Source organism: Leptodactylus fuscus, chromosome 5 (assembly GCF_031893055.1).
Source record: "Leptodactylus fuscus isolate aLepFus1 chromosome 5, aLepFus1.hap2, whole genome shotgun sequence".
In the NCBI taxonomy this organism is placed as follows: domain Eukaryota; kingdom Metazoa; phylum Chordata; class Amphibia; order Anura; family Leptodactylidae; genus Leptodactylus; species Leptodactylus fuscus.
Genome location: NC_134269.1, coordinates 160,974,627 through 160,999,340, shown reverse-complemented (window position 1 = coordinate 160,999,340; position 24,714 = coordinate 160,974,627). Strand labels below are relative to the sequence as shown.

At 43.5% G+C, this 24,714-nt stretch overlaps 1 protein-coding gene across 1 annotated transcript; it reads left to right on the top strand.

The window, feature by feature from the left end:
- The first annotated feature begins 1,202 nt into the window (after positions 1-1,202).
- Positions 1,203-15,016, top strand: LOC142203050 (oocyte-specific histone RNA stem-loop-binding protein 2-like). Its single transcript, XM_075273482.1, has 9 exons — positions 1,203-1,245; positions 4,465-4,599; positions 5,662-5,751; positions 8,769-8,891; positions 9,015-9,143; positions 12,522-12,659; positions 12,882-12,978; positions 14,541-14,637; positions 14,988-15,016. The coding sequence occupies exons 1-9, from the start codon at positions 1,238-1,240 to the stop codon at positions 15,014-15,016; spliced, it is 846 nt and encodes a 281-aa protein (XP_075129583.1). The 5' UTR covers positions 1,203-1,237.
- Positions 15,017-24,714: the final 9,698 nt, after the last annotated feature.

The window sequence follows — 24,714 nt, the reverse complement described above, 5'->3', positions numbered from 1 at the left end:
TCCATTCTTGCCACTATACATAAAACTTGTGGGTACAGGAATTTTTCACCTGTGGGTTTAAATGGGCTCTGCCATCTGCATGCATGTGAATATAGCCTTGAACACTCATTTCATAGAACAGTCTAATAAATACATAACTATAGTATGTATGCTTGCATAAACATAGATGTGACTAATCCTCAGCTATACCTGCACAATGATCATGAGTCCACGCCACTGGATTCAGGTAACACACATATATACACACACACATACATATATACACACACATACACATGGATTCACCACTGGATTCAGGTAACACACACACACATTATGTGTATATACATATATATATATATATATATATATATATATATATATACACACACACACACATACACATATATTACACAAGCATCTACATTTCTATTCCAACTACAGAGTACTAGAAAAGCGGAGTCTGATAGGGGTTTCCTATTCATCAGCTACATAGGATCCTGCTGGGGCTTTGGCCCCCTCAGCTAGAGAGTGGGGGTGGGGACCCTGGAAGACATCTTTGTGCAGCTTCAGAACGGTCACTTACTGGCCTCAGTGACTGCAGGGCAGTGCTGGTACAGGTCTATAGTTACACATACAGAGCCGGAGTCCATGCATTGCATCCACAGGTACCAGCCCCTCTATGTAAGAATATGTAACAGAAGCAGGACTCAGGGAGACACTGACACATGAAAGGATGGCTCTCACTTATTAGTGGAAACTCGTCCTCATCCGTGAAGTTGACCCTCCGTAGCCATGGGCAAGCAGCAGCAGCAACCACCAGTCAGTACATGGCACCTCTCTGGGCTTCCTGCCCCTCACTGCCCGGAAACCAAAGCTAGAGACCATAGAGTAACCCGAAGCGAAGTACTGGAGAAATTGAATTCTTCCGCCCCAGACCCTGACCAATCAGGAAACAAGTTGGGGGTCAGAACGCAGGGACTGGCCAATGAGGTAAAGCAAAAAGAAAGAGGCTCGGACTACAAGGAGGCGTTGCCCGTTTTAAAACAACCCCTGCTTTGATTGGTTATCACAGTGAAATGCCAGAATCGGCAGCCTGTGATTGGCTCTGGCTTCCCTCGCACGTAGCTAGTCTGTGCTATGAGGTCTGAGGTATTTAGTCACTACAGTATGCAGTTAAACCCCGCCCTCGATGACGTCGGCGGGACTTTTAAAGATCGGGGAGGAGCAGCTGCTCCGATCAGCTGTTTCTTGAGCCATGCAGCGGTAATGAGGCTGGAGCAGTGTGACGGGGATGGTGGTGGTGGGTTTGTGTGGTCCTTATGGGTTCGCTACGGCGTGGTGCTGGCTGGATTGGTTGTCCTGCGGAGGGTGGTAGAGTGATTTACATTGTGAGGGGGTTATGTATGGACAGTACCAGGGAGTGTGATAGGCGAGGAAATGCTGCGTTTAGACAGAGATTTATTAAAAATGCATCTTTATTTATTTTTATTTTTGGTAATGTTGCCAATAGCAACTATGGTTCATTCCCATTATTCAGTTCCTGTGGGATCTGTGAGTGTGACCACATTGGTTTCTATGGGTAGATGGTTTATAGTGTTCCCTTGTACTACTGCGCCACTGCTGTTGTATGTGCTACATGACCTGGACTGTGTCTTATAAGCAGTGGCTATAAATGCCTTTGGTGAGGCGGACTCTTCCCAAGCTTCTGTGTGGATTTCTAGATACTATTGAAATCCAGAAAGTACAGTGTATCATAGAACAGCATAAGTAATGCTGGTTCTAGGTAAGGAATATGAAACTCAGGGTTGAAAAAGAGAAAATTGCTCCTACCGCCACCTATAGGAAAGTAACTCCGTGTTGAGTAATACCTGGTTTTCAAAAGAAACCAAAGGGCATAATCTGGGTATAATGGCCAAGCCAGAATAATTCGTACAAAAGGAAGAAGGTCCCATCTGCAGACAACTCTTCTGATTTTGCACTGTCTGTGTGCCAGGTCTCAATGTGGGTAAGAAGGGGTACGATCTCTCATTAGGGTGAGACTAGTATGGGAACTTATTAGACCGTGCATACCCTTCTAACACCTCGTTCATATTTGTGTTGGTAATCTGTTTGGGGGAGTCTGCATGGGGACACCCTCCAGAACGGACTACCGAACGCATCTGCAAGCAGTATGCAGTGAAAGCATATGGACCCCATAGACTATAATGTGTTCTGTGTGCTTGCTGCGAGATCTCCGCAGAGAACATGCTCGCAAATGCATTCGATAGGCTGTTCGGGTGGGTCCCCATGTGGACTCCTCGACCGGATTATCAAAAGCAGATGTGAATACCCCATGTTACACAGCCATACTACTGCCCTGTACTGATGAGGCAAAAGCCTTGAAACAGCTGTCTATGGATGGGACGCTCCTCTTTTGGAGGATTTATACTGGCTGGGCTATTATTCCAGATTATGCTCTACACTACTTTGAAAACCAGGCATTAATCTATAGGGAGCTATCTTCCAAAAGGTAGAGCTAGTTGCAAATTCCTTTTCACTAATGAGAACAATTTGCATATTCCTTACCCAGAATTCTTAAAGGCATGTAGGTCTAATAAGTACCTATACCTTCTCTACCTAAAGAGATATTATCTGTTCCGATTGCTCTGTCAGGTTTATCAGATGATCAGGATTGAAGGTGACATGTTCTGCAAGTCCTTATGGCAATACCAAACGTAGGGTTTTTAGAACTTCATGAACTGAACTGTATAAGGCATCTTTCTTTTTCTTCTTGTGGGTGTACTTTTTTCCATTTGAGTTGGATCATGATTTCATTGTTTTTTATTGAAGTCTTTCATTTAAATTCAGTTTGGCCATTTTGCTAATTTTTTGTCACAATTGCATTGACCGTATGGGGAAAAATCTTTATGGCAATGTCAGTCAAAATGGCAGTTGCCATGTAGCTGGTGCCATTAGCTCCAGGTCCATATACCTCAGTTTCTCAAATTGTAAGTTGCAAAGTATAGGCTGGTCGAGCCTTGCTGCTCTATACCATTTCTCCAGGTTTGGTACCAATAACACATCCACTACATTATGGAAAACCTACACCTCCATTTTAAGAGCTTTGCTCAAATAATCTGTGTAATGTCTTGTAATTTGTGCAGTGCTGTAAGGTGGGTAAGAATCTGAAAAGATGGAGCAGCTGTGACTATGAAGAAACTTGGCAATATGAGGGGAAGGAGAGTATTACAGTAGGTTACTTAATTGGCTTTAAGGGAAGATAAAATAGTGAGTTGCATGTATATGATAGAGGTAGATAGTTTGGCATGTAAGTGTGAGTGAGATTGGTTTATAGTTAGGAAGAGAAGGGGAAGGTTCTTGTTGGGCTTCATGCTATCTGCCACCATTGCATGTAACAGTGCCAATCATGGAGATGGTTGCCGTAATTCCTTAGAAGAGGTGATGGTTTAGTAGCAGACTGTTATTAATAAGCAGCTGAGATACCACCTGGGCCAGGGGCTTTGCTCAGTTTAAGCTGACCCTTATCGCTCACGTGTGGCTGGAACTTCTGCCACACGCCAAGAAAACTAGACTGCCCTGGGAGGTACTGGAGCATAATAAATATATATATATATATATATATATATATATATATGAATTTTCACTGCCCCCATTTGATTTTAAACTTAAAGACATCCTATCGTTAAAACTCAATTTCTTTTTTCTGCCTACCACGTAGGAATAGTCTTAAGAAAGGCTATTCTCCTACCTTTAGATGTCTTCTCCGCGCCGCCATTCGGTATATAATCCGGGTTTTTGTCTGTATGCAAATGAGTTCTCTTGCATACTGGGGGTGGCCCCAGCGATCAAACAGCACTGGGCGCATCCCCCAATGCTGCCATAGAACTCTCCAGTGCCTCCATCTTCTTCAGGAACGGGTGGTCTTCTCGTCTACTTCCAGCGGTGGCTTCAAACTTCTAGGCTTAGGGCAAAGCCGACTGCGACCCGTTCCTGAAGAAGATGGAGACGGCGCTGGAGAGTTCTCTGGCAGTATTGGGGATGCCCCCAGTGCTGCGAGAGAACTCATTTACATACCGACGAAAACCTGATTATATACCGAATGGTGGTGCGGAAAAGACATCTAAAGGTAGGAGACGAATAGCTCTTTCTTAAGGCTATTCCTACGTGGTAGGCAGAAAAAAAAAAATGAGTTTTAATGATAGGATCCCTTTAAACTAGTTGTTAAACTTTGCCTGGACAACTCCTTTAACATGGGGGGCACCTCTATAAATAACACTGGTGATGTGGTATAGTAAATTGCCAGCTCTAGGCTCCTGCTTTAGTTACAGGTGCAGTCAAGACTGGGTTAAAGGAATTTGTCTGCATCATGTTACATTTTCATAAGTGGGATCAAAGCAAATTTGTATTGGTAACAAAAGTGCAAAAGTGGTCATAAACCTTCTAATATTGATGTGTTATGCTTAATATATTAATGTTTTATAGGCTAGATCCTCAGCTGAAAGTGCGTATGCCACCAATGACCTATAATGACCCTCAACTGCATGGGCTTTCAAAGTCTCTACTTCCTGAACCCTGGATGTTGATCGATAACTTCACTGCCATGGAGGACTTTTTTGGGTAACAAATGATTTGGTGATAAATAAGTTTGCTTATTTTTAAAGTACTGCATTGAAAACTAGTCTGGCCACATGACTGGGAGGAGAATTGTGTATGAAGCCTTCTGATTCTGGCTCTGTGCACTGCCTAGAGGAGGCATTAGAAGTTGCAGAGCACAGCTGAACAGTGGGGTGCCAGGATATGGACCTCAACTGATCTGATATTGATTCCTAATTATAGTTTTAGCTTGAGGACAACTATTGTGATGAACTGTGCCGGGACCCCTCACGTTCCTGCTTCTTGTAGACCGCCATGCAAAGTTAGAGGATTGAGCAAGGACCAATTTTTAACAAACATCCAATTGTCAAGTTATTCATACAACTCTAGGAGTAATAACTGAGGAATAGAAATTCAGAATTTTAGTTTTTGACTCTAAATTTGAACTTGAATAACAATAGACTTAAAGGAGTTGTCTGGGATAATCTGAAATCCCTACGCTACCCTCAACAACCCCCTCCCCTCCTACTTTCTAAATAATTATCAAAAATTAAGTTACCAATATAACAGCCACATAACCGCCCAAGGGACATTTTCTCATTATCTGATGACCCTTTCCCCATTTCTGGAAACTGATAGTCACTACGACTTCCCCCTTTCCATCCACTCAATTATACTTATTATTCAGGCTTTTTCTGGTGAGACTGCTCCTCCTCCTGTAATGATGCTGTTTGTGCACACTTCTCACTGTACACACCTCTACTGAGCTTCCACACATGCTCAGTAGAGGTGACTCATCACTGCAGAGAGTGAGTACAGGAGGAGGTGAATCAGCGGCGCGAGGCATTCATTTGGGCCTAATCCGTCGCGTAATGACGCGACTGAATGTTCACACGCGGAGTTCATGTAACTGCGTGTGAACTAGCCTTTAAATCTACTCCAGTATATGCTGTTCTAGAACATGTTGCAGGCAGATCAGATTGTATGAGCAATTTCTACTATATTTGCAGTTGTGTTCATAGACTCTAATGCAAAATTAATTTTGTTTCAAGCTATACTTTTCATAAGCTAAAATCTTTTCTTAAGGGTGCCAGCAAGATCCCGATTCCTCAGTGCTCCAGGGTTGGTGTCAAAAGGAGGTGGCTATCAAAATTCAGATATCCCTGATACTGCAAGGTACTTAAGTGAATCTGTAGATTGGGCACTGTTAAGGGGATTACAATGTTGATATCCTATGTAACCTAGATGGCACACCTGATCATTGAAGGGCCAGTGGCTTTTGGGTGACTACTACCCCCAAGTGAGGATGATGGCATGTATGTGAGTTTAACACATAGGCAGTGGCGTAACTAGGAATAGCGGGAACCTGTGGCAAACTTCTGACATGCCCCCCCGACCGACCGACACCCCCCTGTCCCAAATTCCTGCGTGCTCTATGCCCCATAGTGGCCCCAGTGCCCACAGTATTATGCCCACTGTGGACACCCATGAACAATTATTATACTTTGGGGTCTTGTCAGACCCCCGAGTAAAATAATCGAAGACCCAAGTGGGGGGGAATACAAACATTAAAAAAAGTCACTTACCTATCCCCGGCCTCGGTGGTGTCTGCCATCTTCGGACGTCACATGACCTGGGACGCAGGCCCCAATCATGTGACATTAGGGACGTCACACAACTAGGCCCGAAGCCTGCCAGGAGCGTGGAAAGGTAAGTAACAGTTTATGTTCGCTTACCTCTCCCGGGCCTCCGATCTGAAAGGCCCCCCGAGTATAATGATTTGTGAGACCCGTGGCGTGGCTTACCGATCCTGGCCTCTGCCAGGATCGGTAAGTAAATAGGACCTGTTACCGGCTGGAGTAACTCCAGCCGGTAACGGCCTATTAAGAATAAAAAATGCAGCGGTAGCAGCTGTTGCCGGGCCCCTAATGTCCCAGGTCCTGTAGCAGCCCGGCAGCTGCCCCGGTAGTTACGCCACTGCACAAAGGGGATTGCAAATTAGGGCAATGACTGTGCAATGTTCCATCCAAGGCTAGTCTGGCACATTTGACAGCTGGACTTTGGCTAAAGCTGGTCACACATTAGGTTTTAGACTGCCATTGTTTTTAGAACATTACCAATTGTTCGTTGTTTGTACAAACAGCTGTTTCTAACACACAAACTACATTGTTTACCTCTTGCACATGATCTTTACCAGACACTTATTAAAATATGGCAATAACAGAAAATGTAAAAAACATACAATCTTAAAGTGATTCTATCACTAGAATCCCTTTTTACATGTCAGAATAGCCTTTAGAAAGGCTATTCTTCTCTACCTTTATTATTCTGCTCAGCACCACTGTTCCTGAGAAATATCATCTTTCTTCCTTATGTAAATGAGTTTTCTTGCAGTACCCCTTTGCTCAATCCGTACAGAGGGACATCCCCAGTGCTGCTTGAAAACTCTCCAGCGACAACCTCTGTCTGCGTCTCGCGTGCTTTTCTCCTCTTCATTCTAAAGCACTGAGTGCGCATGTCTGTCGGCCATTTTCCTGTGGCCTCTCCCATTCGGCCCCCAGCAAACATGCGCACTCAGTGCTTTGGAATGAAGAGGAGCACGCGAGAAGAGAGGATGTTGCTGGAGAGTTTTCAATGCCCCCAGTGCTGTTTCAGTGCAGGGGAATGCCCGCAGTGTGTGGAGAACTAATTTACATAAGGAAAAAAGATATTTCTAAGGAACAGCAGCGCGGATCAGTATAATAAAGATAAAAGAAGAATAGCCTTTAAGGCTATTCCTACATGGATTTAGTTTAGAGATTCCATTACTAGAATCCCTTTTTAAATTGTATAGAAGTGCAGGATAAGATGAGCATAAAATACATCAATTGTCATTCTAGTAATATCTGAATATGCATAAAAAAAGTCAGGGGATAAAAAAGTAAAACAAAGGGTCATAATAGGGGATGTAGAGATCATGAGTGGAAATCTTTACACTATGAATGAGGGAGGGATCCTGTCTGCAAACTGGGGGCGAGAAATGCACACCATTCTATTGCTAAATCATACCGTAGCTGAAGACTGTATTGCAGGCCAGGGATAGGAGATCTGTTAATGCAGGGAGCCCAAACCTTATCACAAGTTGGATGGGTGTCCGAGATGCCATTCAATTTTTATTTTTTTTGTGGAGCATGACTATCAATGCGTCAAGTCACATTTTTCAACAAGAGGAAAGACTTTCTCCATTTGAAATCAATGTATATCCAGACAGACATCAGGATATACTAAAGTAATTTGAATAGAGCATATTGGGCCAGTAAGTTTAAGATTTTTTTTAAAAAAAGGGGGGGGGGGGCTACCAACTGGAATGATTCACCAAACAGATACTTGGTCATTCGGTGTATGGCCATCCAAAAGCAAACTGCCTAATGCATTGCAATCCTGAAACACAGGGGGGTAGACTGTAGGATTAATGCTGTGTAAGTGATGAGGGACTAAATAAATCCAATGTAGGATCTTTAGAGAGGATTCCATAAGGGTGACCTGCTAACTGCCTTTGGTAATCAATGTACAACAGTCAGACCATTGGCATGGTGTTAAGGTAGAATCAAGAGCCCTCTCCCATGCCGCCATAAAGTCAAGCTTAAAATCATAAGACATTCAACAGGCTGAGGAAGAGGGACTCTGTGACCATGTCCACAGCTTGATATAGTTAGCCTCTCACTAGGGAAAATCTTGGTATTAGATGGGCTTGGTTTTTGTTTTTGTTGTTTTCCTCACCTACATGGGGTGGTGTATGTGATCCACATAAATCTGATTAAAAAATGAGTATTCTTCCCATGCCACAAGGTTTGACCAGCCCATATTTTGAAAAATGCATGCAATGATAAAGACAGAAATTGCCTGCAGGTCTGTCAGCCTAGCCTATACACAAACTATTCCATCTAATTGCTGAAAATAAACATGCCTGCTCTAGGTTAATATAGTTGATAGTTGGCTGTATGGGATGACTGTTTGCAGCGTAGAAAAAAAACCTGCCATAACAGTCCCTTTATTTTTAATGGCTGTCCTGGGGTTTGCAACACATTTATTTATTTTTTTATAAAATCCCTGTATTGTCCTATGCTGTCCTTGCCGTCTGGCTCTTATCTCTTATCTTTATGGAATGTACAGTGATCAACAAATGATTTGATGGCCCAAAAATCAATCTCTAGTTTTCTTAGAAGGACTTACCCCGATTGCACGCTTTCCCCTGAGAAGGACTGTGGACAAGGGAAGGTCAGTGTTGGAGTTGATACAGGACTGGATTGGGTGGAGTTGAAAAAGCATAATTTAAGGTGTGTATTTACTGTGACCCATTAATATTTGTCTCAGATTGTAATGCTGTATTTCATTGTAATCAAAGTAACAAATGTTGTAGATAGGTATTCTACATTAATGTTTAAACACGTTTTGTGCAGAAGTCCCCCTAAAACACCTTGTTCCAGCAAGCTTGAGACTGATGCAGGTGTCCTTCAAAGGAGACAGAAACAAATTGATTATGGCAAAAATACCATTGGTTATCTACGTTATCGACAAGAAGTTCCCAAGTAAGCTTCTCTAGATCTTTACCCAAAGAATGTATTAGAGTTCTTGGGGTTGTTTTGTTTTGTTTTTTTTGTTTTTTTTTCTTCACTACAGTGTGCAGAGCATTCTGCTTCCTGTTCTGTTTGCTGTGTGGTTACTCCTGTAGCTTCTTGTACCAACAAACCATTGTGGGTGAAGTGGGCATCAGAAACCTACTAACTTGATATTGATGACATAACTTTAGAACAGGTCTTGAGTAAAGTGGCAAAAAACTTCTGTAAAAGGTGCTCTCAAGTTTAAAGTTGAGTTCTCATTTCATTGAACTAGAACTGTTAGGTGACCATTAGGATAAGGGATAACCTGCAGATCGGCGATCAGGAGAACAGAGGACATTAATGTCAATGGGAGTGCTGGAGATGGCTGACTCGTGGAGATCAGTTTCTGAGGAATAGAGGATCACTTCGGATAAGAAATATTAGTGTGAGGAAATGTATCCTCTGTTCAGATAACCACCCAATCCTGTCTCCCTATCACTAGAGATGAGCGAACACTAAAATGTTCGAGGTTCGAAATTCGATTCGAACAGCCGCTCACTGTTCGAGTGTTCGAATGGGTTTCGAACCCCATTATAGTCTATGGGGAACATAAACTCGTTAAGGGGGAAACCCAAATTCGTGTCTGGAGGGTCACCAAGTCCACTATGACACCCCAGGAAATGATACCAACACCCTGGAATGACACTGGGACAGCAGGGGAAGCATGTCTGGGGGCATAAAAGTCACTTTATTTCATGGAAATCCCTGTCAGTTTGCGATTTTCGCAAGCTAACTTTTCCCCATAGAAATGCATTGGCCAGTGCTGATTGGCCAGAGTACGGAACTCGACCAATCAGCGCTGGCTCTGCTGGAGGAGGCGGAGTCTAAGATCGCTCCACACCAGTCTCCATTCAGGTCCGACCTTAGACTCCGCCTCCTCCGGCAGAGCCAGCGCTGATTGGCCGAATTCCGTACTCTGGCCAATCAGCACTGGCTAATGCATTGTATTGGCGTGATGAAGCAGTGCTGAATGTGTGTTTAGCACACACATTCAGCTCTACTTCATCGGGCTAATAGAATGCATTGGCCAATCAGCGCTGGCCAATGCATTCTATTAGCTTGATGAAGCAGAGTGTGCACAAGGGTTCAAGCGCACCCTCGGCTCAGTTTTGCTCAACTACACATCTGATGCACACTCGGCACTGCTACATCAGATGTAGCAATCTGATGTAGCAGAGCCGAGGGTGCACTAGAACCCCTGTGCAAACTCAGTTCACGCTAATAGAATGCATTGGCCAGCGCTGATTGGCCAATGCATTCTATTAGCCCGATGAAGTAGAGCTGAATGTGTGTGCTAAGCACACACATTCAGCTCTACTTCATCGGGCTAATAGAATGCATTGGCCAGCGCTGATTGGCCAGAGTACGGAACTCGACCAATCAGCGCTGGCTCTGCTGGAGGAGGCGGAGTCTAAGATCGCTCCACACCAGTCTCCATTCAGGTCCGACCTTAGACTCCGCCTCCTCCGGCAGAGCCAGCGCTGATTGGCCGAAGGCTGGCCAATGCATTCCTATACGAATGCAGAGACTTAGCAGTGCTGAGTCAGTTTTGCTCAACTACACATCTGATGCACACTCGGCACTGCTACATCAGATGTAGCAATCTGATGTAGCAGAGCCGAGGGTGCACTAGAACCCCTGTGCAAACTCAGTTCACGCTAATAGAATGCATTGGCCAGCGCTGATTGGCCAATGCATTCTATTAGCCCGATGAAGTAGAGCTGAATGTGTGTGCTAAGCACACACATTCAGCACTGCTTCATCACGACAATACAATGCATTAGCCAGTGCTGATTGGCCAGAGTACGGAATTCGGCCAATCAGCGCTGGCTCTGCTGGAGGAGGCGGAGTCTAAGGTCGGACCTGAATGGAGACTGGTGTGGAGCGATCTTAGACTCCGCCTCCTCCAGCAGAGCCAGCGCTGATTGGTCGAGTTCCGTACTCTGGCCAATCAGCGCTGGCCAATGCATTCTATTAGCCCGATGAAGTAGAGCTGAATGTGTGTGCTAAGCACACACATTCAGCACTGCTTCATCACGCCAATACAATGCATTAGCCAGTGCTGATTGGCCAGAGTACGGAATTCGGCCAATCAGCGCTGGCTCTGCTGGAGGAGGCGGAGTCTAAGGTCGGACCTGAATGGAGACTGGTGTGGAGCGATCTTAGACTCCGCCTCCTCCAGCAGAGCCAGCGCTGATTGGTCGAGTTCCGTACTCTGGCCAATCAGCGCTGGCCAATGCATTCTATTAGCCCGATGAAGTAGAGCTGAATGTGTGTGCTAAGCACACACATTCAGCACTGCTTCATCACGCCAATACAATGCATTAGCCAGTGCTGATTGGCCAGAGTACGGAATTCGGCCAATCAGCGCTGGCTCTGATGGAGGAGGCGGAGTCTAAGGTCGGACCTGAATGGAGACTGGTGTGGAGCGCTCTTAGACTCCGCCTCCTCCAGCAGAGCCAGCGCTGATTGGTCGAGTTCCGTACTCTGGCCAATCAGCGCTGGCCAATGCATCCCTATGGGAAAAAGTTTCTCACAAAAATCACAATTACACACACGATAGAGCCCCAAAAAGTTATTTTTAATAACATTCCCCCCTAAATAAAGGTTATCCCTAGCTATCCCTGCCTGTACAGCTATCCCTGTCTCATAGTCACAAAGTTCACATTCTCATATGACCCGGATTTGAAATCCACTATTCGTCTAAAATGGAGGTCACCTGATTTCGGCAGCCAATGACTTTTTCCAATTTTTTTCAATGCCCCCGGTGTCGTAGTTCCTGTCCCACCTCCCCTGCGCTGTTATTGGTGCAAAAAAGGCGCCAGGGAAGATGGGAGGGGAATCGAATTTTGGCGCACTTTACCACGCGGTGTTCGATTCGATTCGAACATGGCGAACACCCTGATATCCGATCGAACATGTGTTCGATAGAACACTGTTCGCTCATCTCTACCTATCACTCTTATATACAAGTTTTAAGGTCATTGGTAGAACGGAGAGGATGGGTAAGGTGGTAGTACAGAAAAATCTGGAGTTTTTCCCAGTGACTCTCTGCTTCCCCATCTATATGTTAGTATTGAAGGGGGCCATGCAGCGCACTTGTTTTGTTTTGGTTTTTGCTACTAGGTTCGCCATTTATCTAGAGCTACAAAAGCAATGTTTTATACTTGGTACATGATAGCTTGCCTCAAATGCCACCAAGTATACAACATACTGACTATGTAATAAGTCAACATGGCAATGAAAAATGTTTGCTTTTAAAATATTAGAAAATCCATAAACAGAAACAATTGACTAATTTCTCAGATGTGAAAGGATACCAGGAATTCACCCTCGCAGCCCCAACAAATATAAGAAATACAGTCGGCGGTCTTGGGATATGCAGATTAAAATCTGGAGGCGTGCACTTCATGCATGGGATCCTCCCATAGAGACATCCTTTCAGTAAGTATGAGAGGTTTTTCAATTTTCTGTTATTGATCCCTACTGGTGAAACATTTCAAACAAATAGTTCTGAGCGCATATTCTCCTGCTCAAACCTTAATATAATGGCTACCAAACCAAATTAAAAGTAACTTCTGTACCATAATTTAGTACTTGGTTTTGCTTATTAAACATGGTATGTTGCTGTTTTTTGTGGAAATTATTGGTATTTCTGTCCTGTAGGAGAAAGATGAATTATGAACCTTCACAACGTTACTTTAATCCTTGGTTTGGTTCGGAGTCCATTCAAAGTCTAGAAGCTGATATGTTTGACTTACAGGTAGGTTTCATATATCTTTCAATATTTTTTTAGTGGAGGGAACATAACTTTGAATACTGGCTTTAACATGATCAAGTCTGATGGCCTTAACACATTCAATAATAAGTGTCTGACGGATTGAATGGAATCCTCTTTAATTCTGGGAATGGTAAGTTTATTGGGTTATAGAAGTGCTGGTGGATCATACGGAAGCATGCCATCAGCCTTTTACTACTGGTGAATGACATAGCAAGTGTGATCTGTCTAAGGATGTGTCCACATGCTGTGTAATAGTTGCACCATTTACAGTAGTGCTCATCTGCACATACACTTTCCTGCTGGGTTGTTTTTAACCATTCACTCTACTGCATCTTCCCATCTAAATTTCAGAACCATTTGACATTAGGACTTGAAAATCATAACAAGTATTCATGGGGGGGGGGGGGGGGTCTCCACTACCCTGCTCACTTGTCACATTTACAGAACCACCAGTTGGTAGTGAGTGAGGATCGAAAAGTTGGTGGCATTCAATGCTGCAGGTAAACAGCAACTGACTTATGTAGTTGATGGAGGGAGGAGTCGTCCTTTGGGCAGTTGTGGCAGCCAGAGGCCAGTCTACATACTGCCTAACCATGTAAAACTGGCTGTACCACACATGAAATGAGTTATAATGCACAACAATATAGAAGTTTGGTAGTGCATTATGCAAGTGATCAAATGGTCAATGAAGTCCTATACCATCTTTTTGCTGTAGATACTAAATCCTAGAGGGTTAAAGGACCTTTGAAAGTCCTTTAGCCCACTAGGATATGGTTAGACTCTTGTATAGGTGGAGCTATCATGCACAGTGCACAAGATGCAAAGAAAGAGACTAATGGAAGGTAAAGAGTAAGACATGTGAGCAAGAGGTGGACATGGGGGTGCAGGCTGTGTATGAGCAAGAGGGGATGGGGGTTCAGGCTTTGGGGGGGTGTGCTGTTGACACATACTGTGTGGGGCCACTGGTGAGCACATAATACTGTGTGGGGTCCACTGTGGCGCATGTAACACTTTGTGGGGCCCACTGCAGAGAATGTAATCTGTCCTGGTATTGTTTACATGCTGGGTGCTGCTTGCTCACCATATTCTTGATAACTGCAGTTGTGGGTACTAATGTTGCACCCCTTTCAAGTATCTGCAGCACCGTAACTGTCACTATCAAGAATTCGCTCTAGGAAGAGGATAGGGGGCCTTGGACAAAAGTGTGCACCCAGGCCCACAAAACTTTAGTTATGATACTGGCCTGGATTGTAACATCTGGAACTGCCTGCAGCCCCAGAGAAGTAAATGGCATGCTGAAATCTGTCAGCTACAATCTAGTGTACATTTCAACATCCATATAAAGATTTAAATGCCAGTATACAAATATGTAATGGTTTGTATTTCTTAAACTGCTGTTTTTTGTACATGATTTGATTCGGACTAGGAATTTTTAATTTTTTTTTTTCCAATAAACTTTGATCAATTTGCATGCAACGTGTTAAAATCCAACAAAAATCATGATGGGGGAAAGTCTATATAATCTTGATGGTTGTTTCCTTCAGGTTTCAGATGTGCGCAATATGGGCTCTCCTGAAGATCCACCTCTGAGTTACTACAATTGGTTACAGTACTGTGGTCATTCATCGCCTTATAGTTGCGGTAATGGTTATTGCTGAAGAAGCGCCTGATCATCCTGTTCATCCTGGCACTGCGTTAAATACAGCTTTGTTGGTTTGCACACAAACCAGTGGACAAAATCCTTTGTTTTTATCTAATTCTTTATATTTGTCATGGCTTCTGAGCGTGTTTGGAACGTGATGCGTTTGGTGCACTTTTCAGCCCCTTCTGATTTATATATGTAATGTCTTGTATGTGGTATCACTCTTTCATTAATCTGTCTTTGGAATGGTGGCATGAGATGCTACCACTTTACCACTGGGTTTATAATTCACTTTGTGTAAATATTCTCTTGAAAATGGTGTAAATGTAAATTTTCTATTACCCTGCAGCTGTGGCATATTATAACTGTATCCACTAAGTTGGTGGTAAAACTTAGAGAAGCTTTAAGCTTCTGCCTTTTTAAAATATTCACGTGTGATTTATTCATATGTGTACAGGAAGCAATGTTGTATACATTATTTTTTGAGGGTAAAATGTCACTTGTGTGCACCACAATATCCTATATGGACCTGTACAGCAGTAAGCTCAATAACGGATGACTCTGACCAGATTGTGGAACTGTAAAGCTTTATGGAAAAAAAAACTTGCCATTTGGCTTTCTAGCTGATGAACTCTTGAAAATAAAAGCCATAATTTTGTATGTCTGTGCTTTGTAACATTAGTGAAAGTGGTTGTATAAGATGACTTGTTTATATCAAGGTGTTGGGAGAAGAGACCTCACTTCCAGTCTTGGTTTTCCTTGCTTTGACAAAACAAAGAACCTTATGGGATAATTTGGTCATAGTGGAGATTGTGTAGATCTACTGCCCATGGGGTTGGGGGGTGGATAACTGTCGAAAAAAAAACTGGGAATCTAACTGCTGGCATCCCTACCGATCACACAACTTCCTCCAATACCCCCCCCCCCCAATCCATATACACATGGTTATGTTGGGAATAGGGAAGCTTTTATTTAAGGATGGGTGAACCTAGGGCCAGCTCCATTTTGCTGAGGAAGACTTATGGAATAGTAGCGGTAGATACAACCTGTTCAGACGTCAGAAAGTAAAGAGGAATTTGAGGCACACCTCTGCCTTAGTCTTTATTTTTTTTTGTCCCCAGCTCAGTTTGGGGTATCAGCATTCTGTTGCTACTTTCCACTACTGATTAGGACCAAATGAATGAGTCCAGTTTTCTGCCCCAATTAGTTTCATTAGGAGGCAGAATGAGGGAGGAATCTGCTGATTTAGGTGCAAAATCTGCTGCAGGATCGGTGAATAGTGCCTGATACTGTTAATAGTGCGACTGTGTGGCCCCACAAAGCATTATATGATGTGCAGTGGCTCCAGCACAGTATTTGCTCCCAAGACAACCCCCCCCCCCCCCAACCACCTCCTCACCAGAGTTTGTGGCCACAAGTAGAATATTCAGAGGCCCAGGGAAAGTGATTGATTAAAAATAACAATCATACTCACCTTGCCTCACATCTCCTGTGTATTCTTGCTCCTTCCTTTGGTCGTCTTCTGCATTTGCGACTGAAGTCCTGCTCCCTGGATGTCACTGCTTGAGGCCTGTGACTGAGTCTCAGCGGTCACATGGGGAGCAATGATGTAATTACGCCGGTGTGCCCCACACGCTTGCTGGGCCTAACCACAAGCCCCAGCAGTGAGGCCTGGGGAGCAAGAACTCGTCACTGGAAGAGCTCCAGAGTGGATGCTGGACAGGTGAGTGGTTTTTTTTGTTTTTTTAAAACACACCTCTGGGTTGGCATCTAATGGAAAGGGGCCTGGTAAACGCCCTGCACCACTATCATGGTGGTCTATGGCCCTGGCCATTTCTAGCCCCCTCAGGAGCTTTGGCCCTGGTTGAACCTCTGGATTTTTTATTTTTTTTTTTAACAAAAGCAGTCTTCTGGTTTGGTCTGGTCTGAACTTGTTTTGATAGAACCTGATAAATTATTACACACTGGGGTCTCTTCAGACATCAGAGTCTAATAGGAGTAGGTCCAAGGGAAGTGTGTTTAAGGAAAAAACAAAACCTGCTGACAGAAGACAGAAACCTGGCAGACAGTGTCCGGCCGTGAGTGTTTTGTGCTCTCTGCAGTGAAACCGTTTAACTGGACACAAAGTCCTGTATGTATCACTGTGTCCGGTTAAAAAAAAAAAAAAAACACAGCCGGTTTCGCTGTGGAGAGCACAAAACTCTCACGGCCAGACACTTTTCAAACCCATTCAAATGAATGGTTTTGAAAAATGACTGTAGGTTTCAGTCTCCTGCCCAGTTTCAGGCAGGAAACGGAAACCTGTAAAACAGAGACCTTGGGCGCAGATGTGAACGAGCCCTTACACAGCAACATACCAGTGACAGAGTGAGAATTTGCAGAGTTTAAAGAAAAATTAGTGGCATATGGTTAGGGCCTGGCCTGCCAACTGGAATATATATTTTTAATAAGAACACTTGGGTGCAAGAAGAAAATATGGACCTGGTCTTGCTGTCTTCCCTTAATGGAAGCCAATATCTCAGCAATATAGTGTTGGCAAAGTTACAATTTACAGAACTTCAAGAAAATTGTCCTGGTGAAGATGAGCATGGAAAATGGTCCAGTGAGGAGCAACTGGAGAAGATAGATGGGTTTTAGCTTGTCTTGGGACTGTCTGCAACAATGGGTTGTGTCAGTACTAGCACCTGGCCTTGTGCATTTCTGGACTGTGGCCATTGCTGTTCAAAAGATTACCCATTGGGCCATGAAAGCTGTGTATTGTCCCTACCCATAATTGGGGCTCCACTTGTCGACTGTGGTGTGCACCTTTTCCCACATGGACATATACAAGGAGAGGCCCACATGGCTATATCAAGCAGGGACAACTTAATTGGCAGCTATGTTTTCTCAATCAAGACTGTGTGCGTACCATCAGTTGCCAAAATGCAGTGGAGTTCCATAAGAAATACAGTAGTGACTGCACTGCCAGGTGAGTTAAGTTGCAGATAAGCCAGGTGACTAGGCATATATTGTTTCCTGGACAAACATTTCCGTATGGATGACTGACATTGGCATGTAGGAGGAACAGGAGAAGCAGACAGAGATTTTGATAAATGATGAGGACCATGTCCTAGCTTTTCTCCTCATTTTCTAGAAATGTGGTATTCCTCAAATTCAACTATAATGTTCCAAAAGTCTATTCTTTAAACCAGAAAGAATCATTAGTAGGGTTGGATACATTAGTTGACAAATGGAATTATCACTTGGCTTATGCCTTTCCTCCCATTCCACATCCTTCCTAGTGTTTTCCGTATTCTGGTTACCCGTTACTGGCCAAAATGCTGCTGGTTTGGCCTTCTGAATTTCTCAAAACTAGAAGAACCTGTCAATCTTCCTGAAACTTCAGACCTTCTATACCAAGGTATTACATTCAGTTTCATCTTGCAGCATGTCTACTGAAGATGACATCTTAAAAGCCAAGGGACTTTCAGATGCTGTAATTAAGACACTTCTATTCAGTCTTAAACTGGTTACTAGAGATATGAGCACAGCATCATCATTACCTGAAGAACGCCTCTGGCTCCTTTCTTCTACCCCCCCCTTCTTTGAAAAAGATTCCTCATACTGATCCTCTGGCAGTGTAACGAACAGCAAGTGAAGTTGCTGAGATAAATCTTGCGCATGCGCTATACAGTTCTGGTTTTGGCCAAGCGTACAGTGCATGATTTGCTGGCCACCTTTCCAGTCTTCTTGATGGTGTACAGAGCATGTACAAGATTTTGATCTCTGCAACGTCACTTGAAGGGATCTTTTTCAAAGAAGGGGCAGTAGAAGAAAGGAGCTGGAGGCGTTCTTCAGGTGTTGACAATGCTGTGCTCTGAGCACAGGGATAAAGCCCTTTGTGCTCCTTAAGCTTCATTGGCATATCAAGAACTATGAATTTATTCAAAAACTGCTGCAAAGAAATAAAGAAAAAAGGTATGTCTAGAATAGCCTCTCTAAAGGCTATTGGAAAATCTGCATGTCTACAATGATAGACTCCCTTTAACCTATCTAGTTATTCTAGGGGTACAGTCTTACAAAACAGTTGTCAATAACTACATGACTCAATGGCTGTGTATAAAATTGTTGTTCATCTGCAAAATTTTGCTGCCATAAAGAATCTGTTTAAGATTTTCCCCAACCTTGTGCTGACACAGTTTTTATTATAGACACGAAAATGTGTATTTCAAATAGGAATACATCCTGAGGGCCCCTTCACACAGAATTTACACTCCGCTCATTCAGACACATATACACGAGCGCTTCAAAACACATCCCATTCACTTCAATGGGAGCGTGTGTATTCTAGTAGGTAATTTTTTTTATTTTTAGTTTTAATCCTTTGAGAAATATCCAAAACTTTGCAAATATAAAATATTTCTAACCCCCATGAATTTTTTTAAATAAAATTTTTATGGGAAAGGAAATGAAAAAAAAAAAAAAAAGAGGTTTTGGAAACATATTTTTATACAACCCCTGGCAAAAATTACAGTCCCTGAGGATGTTCCTTGACTTGTTTAATTTGGAAGAAAAAAAAAGCAGATCACAGCCATGAAGAAAAAAAAACTAAAGACATTTCATATGGCTACTTTCTGACTTTAAGAAACACTAAAATAAATCAAGAAAAATAATTAATTGTGGTAGCCAGTAACAGTTAGATTTTTAGAACAAGCACAGGGAATAAATTATGGAATCATTCAATTCTGAGGAAAAAATATAGAATCATGAAAAACAAACAAAATAACACTCCAGCACATCACTAGGACTTTGTTGCACCACCTCTGGCTTTTATAACTGCTTGCAGTCTCTGAGGCATATTTTTACTGTGGCAGAAAAAATGTAGCCAAAGCTGCGTTTTCTCAATGTGGGGCCCTGGCCTAAAGGGATTATCCAGGTTTCTTTAGATAGGTCCTCAATATTAGATCTGTGACATAGACTCCATGCACACAACCACGTGCAGTGTACAGGTCAGTAAACACAGCATATGGGTTGGTATCCATACGTCAGCTGTAGTTTTCTCTGGCCCATACATTGAAATGAATGGGCCGAGCTGCAAATATGAAACGGTATAGTGCAACTTCATTATGGCTCGGACAACAGCCACAAAACTACAACTGTGTTTATGGGCCCATAGAAATGAATGTGTATGTACTGTGATCTGTAATTGTGGATTAAAAGTATGGTTGTGTGCATGGATCCATTACAGAGCTGCTTGAAAGATAATTCTACGCCTCTTCCGCCAACATTCTTTTACAGGCATCTATGTTTTTATTTTTAATTGAATATATTCATATCAGACTATACTGAGGCTTCTATAGCAGCATTCACTGCTGGAGCTTCTGCTGTCACTTTTCAGGACTATAAATGGCTATTACTTATGCATTACGCATGGACTATATACATGTTGACATTGATATTTTACACATGCCCGTTTGGTTTTTTACAATAGGTAGCATTGTATCTCCCCCTTCTCTTTCAATTGTTATTGTATGTTATCATGTTTTGTAAATTTTTGTATTTTATCATCATTTCTAATAAATTTATGAATATTTTATAAGTGGCTGTTCTGTCATTTGACAAAGTATTTCATATTTATATGAGCACACTGTTCTTGCCTAGGTTTGCACTGTATTTCTTCAAGTGATGTATAGTGCTTCTGTAACAGCTGGAGAGCGACCACAGATAAGGGCTAGTTCACACGTGGGCAAAGGGGCGGATTTTGACAGAGGATTTCGCTTCAAAATCCGCCCCTTTACAATGGTGGTCTATGCAGACCGCCAGGCTTCTTTTTTCCGCTAGCGGAGAAAAGAAGCGACCTGCCCTATCTTCAGGCTTCAGGCTATGTGATCAAAAATATCTGGACACATGGCTGAAAATGACTTACAAGTTCGTGGCGTCCTCCATCGGTAATGCTGGAATTCAATATGGTGTTGGCCCACCCTTAGCCTTGATGACAGCTTCCACTCTCGCAGGCATACATTCAATCAGGTGCTGGAAGGTTTCTTGGGGAATGACAGCCCATTCTTCATGGAGTGCTGCACTGAGGAGAGGTATCGATCTAGGTCATTGAGCCCTGGCACGACATCGGCGTTCCAAAACATCCCAAAGGTGTTCTATAGGATTCAAGTCAGGACTCTGTGCAGGCCAGTCCATTCCAGAGATGTTATTGTCGTGTAACCACTCCGCCACAGCCCGTGCAGTATGAACAGGTGCTCGATCATGTTGAAAGATGCAATCGCCATCCCCGAATTGCTCTTCAACAGTGGGAAGCAAGAGGGTGTTTAAAACATCAATGTAGGCTAGTACTGTGATAGTGCCACGCAAAACAACAAGGGCTGCAAGCCCCCTCCATGAAAAACACGACCATGCCATAACACCACCGCCTCCGAATTTTACTGTTGGCAATACACACGCTGGCAGATGATGTTCACCGGGCATTCGCCATACCCACACCCTGCCATCGGATCGCCGCATTTTGTACTGTGATTTGTCAGTCCACACAATGTTTTTCCACTGTTCAATTGTCCAATGTTTACGCTCCTTACACCAAGCAAGGCGTTGTTTGGCATTGACCTGCGTGATATGTGGCACCCAATCACCTGACCACGTTCGAAGTCCGTGAGTTCCGCGGAGCGCCCCATTCTGCTCTCTCATGATGTTTAATGTCATCACACAGGTCAATACCAAATGACGCCTCGCTTGGTGTAATGAGCGTAAACATTGGACGATTGAACAGTGGAAAAACTTTGTGTGGAGTGACGAATCACGGTACACAATGTGACGATCCGATGGCAGGGTGTGGGTATGGTGAATGCCCGGTGAACGTCATCTGCCAGCGTGTGTAGTGCCAACAGTAAAATTCAGAGGCGGTGGTGTTTTTCATGGAGAGGGCTTGAACCCCTTGTTGTTTTGCGTGGCACTATCACAGCACAGGCCTACATTGATGTTTTAACCCCTTAAGGACCAGGCCATTTTTTGGTTTCGCATTTTCGTTTTTCCCTCCTCACATTTCAAGAGCCATAACTTTTTCATTTTTCAGTTCACAGAGTCACATGATAGCTTATTGTTTGCGGGACAAATTGTACTTTGTAATGGCACCATTCAATATGCTGTGCAATGTACTGGGAAGCTGGAAAAAAATTCAGAATGAGGCGCAATTGGAGAAAAAATGCATTTGCGCCATTTTCTTATGGGTTTAATTTTTACAGCATTCACTGTTTGGTACAAGTGACATGTTACCTGTGTTCTACGTGTCAGTACAAACGCGGTGATACCAAATTTATATAGTATTTGAAATTTTTTGATACTTTTAAAAAAATGATAAACTTTGCAAAATAGAAAAAAAAATTTGTGTCATCATGTTCTAACACCTGTAACTTTTTCATATTTCCATGTATGGAGCTGGTTGTGGTGTCTTTTTATGCGGGACAAGATGACGTTTCTATTGATACCATTTGGGGAAAGATCCGATGGTTTGATCACTTTTTATTCAATTTTTTATAGGAGGCAAAGTGTTGAAAAAAACGCTTTTTGGCTGTTTTTATTTTTTTTGCCGCTACGCCGTTCGCAGTACGGGATAAATGTTTTAATATTCTAATAGTTCAGGCATTTTGGAGCGCAGGGATACCTAATATGTTTATGTTTAATGTTCTTTAATTACTTTTATAGCTGATCTAGGGAAAGGGGGGTGATTTGAACTTTTATATTTTTTTTATTTTTTTAATACTTTTAAAAACTTTTTTTTTTCTTCTGTTACATTTATGATCAGACCCCTTAGGTACCTTGAAACCTAGGGAGTCTGATCGCTCATACTATTCACTGCAATACTACAGTATTGCAGTGAATAGGAAAATCGCAGCACTTCTATTAGACGAGGCCTCTGGCATCGTCTAATAGATCTAGTGCAGAGACAAGCCTGGAAGCCTTCAATAGGCTTCCGGCTGTCATAGCAACCGATCACCGCCCTCTTGTGACGTTGCAAAACATGGCGGCGCCCATGCCGCCGGCGCCGTTTACACACTGCGGTCACGTTTGACCGCAGTGTGTAAAGGGTTAACAGCAGCGATCGGCTCGGGCACCGACCGCTGCTGTTAGTGGCAGGTCCTGGCTGTATTATACAGCCGGCATCTGCCGTGTATGGAGCGAGCTCAGCGTGTGAGCTCGCTCCATACATCCCCATGCGACCCATGATGTACAGTTACGTCAAGGGGTTAAACACCTTCTTGCTTCCCACTGCTGAAGAGCAATTCAGGGATGGCGATGACGATCGAGCACCTGTTCACACTGCACGGCCTGTGGCGGAGTGGTTACACGACAATAACATTTCTGTAATGGACTGGCCTGCACAGATGTCATGACCTGAATATTTGTATATATTGGTGTGTGTTTTTATTGGGGATTAGATCTGGGCTTCTGTGATCTGCTGGTGGTGTCCTTGCCATTGAGCCATCTGTTGGTACATAGCGTTATGGCCTTCAGTACATAATTGAGGTTCTTGGGATTGAACCTCAGGTGTTGATCATTACCATCAACCTATCAGATGGTTCTGGGGCCTGTATAAGGAAGAAGGCTGGCTCCATTAGTTGCTGGTTTTTGTGGTTACAACCTAGAATTTGTGGCCCTGGGAGGAGGAGTGTTTTTGCTAGAACTTCACCTGACTAGGAAGTGGTGTGAGTCTGGTTTGTCCCTCCACACTTCTACTCAACCCTGTCCTTCAGTTCTGTTTGCCTGCACTATCTTGTTGTTTGAGGTCTGGGTTCCAGTTTGTTTTGCCCCAGTCCTGTGTTAACCCTTTCCTCACCTCTCCACTGTCCCTCTCCGCATTCTCTTGTTGCGTATTGTGTTGTGCTGCGTGTCTGTTATCCAGCACTTAACATCCTGTTTGTCTGCAGCTGCACCTTGATTTCTAAAGGGGTGACCACCTTAGAATCCCCAGTCCCTAGCTCTCTTGTAGCTCTTGCCCTATCTGTCGGCTAGGCCTTCGTGTTAGAGAGCCAGGAATTGTCGGGGCCAAGGCTAGCTTGGGAACAGCTGACCACCATCTGCAGGCAGGGCCTAGCTAGCCGCCGTAGCGTCAGGGATAGTTTCCTTCCCCTGTTCCCTTAGTGGTTCAGTCTGTAGTCTGGATTCTGGGTCTGGACTTAGACACGAAAGTGACAATAGAGTCCTGACTTGAATCCTATAGAACACCTTTGGGATGTTTTGGAACGCCGACTTCGTGCCAGGCCTCAATGACCTAGTTCAATACCTCTCCTCAGTGCAGCACGCCGTGAAGAATGGGCTGCCATTCCCCAAGACACCTTCCAGCATCTGACTGAACATATGTCTGCGAGAGTGGAAGCTGTCATCAAGGCTAAGGGTGGGCCAACACAATATTGAATTCCAGCATTACCGATGGAGGGCGCCACCAACTTGATACTTTTAATCACTATATATATATATGTCAGCTCCTATATTATGCACTTTGTATCCCTCTTTGTCTCATGAGAGAGCTCATCCCCCCCCCACCCCGCACACACACACACACTCCTGGAAGCCATAATATGATGTAGCTTCCATTATGCTTCATCCAATAGTCATATGCCAGAATTATTTTATAACTTTACAACCAATCATGTTATGCCAATTATACTAGTCCAGCTTGTTCTTTGTCTGTACTGTACTTAAACTACCTTTTTCCCGCCATTAAATTAGAACGCATTTGATACCGTAGTGTGCGAGTGTGAGAAAGAGAGAGAGACACTTCTCCAGGCCTGATCTTTGATTTGGAACATACTTGGAGAGATCCCCTTGTTGTCCCTAATAGTAGCAAAGTGAGTCTTGTATGTGGGGGCCCCACCCTGTCTCTGGGCCCACAGGGGGATTCACCTGCTGTTCAGTCCAAGCTTGCATGTACCTAATGACTGACAATGGGTGAGTATATACGTTCTTCTGTCATTTCATGCCATTCCCTCCATCCAAGGAACAATTTATAGCAAGACCTTTGGGTGCAGTGCTACAGTAGAAGTGTATGGGACCGGCTCTTATGGTGGTAGGTGAATAAGACAATGCTGAAG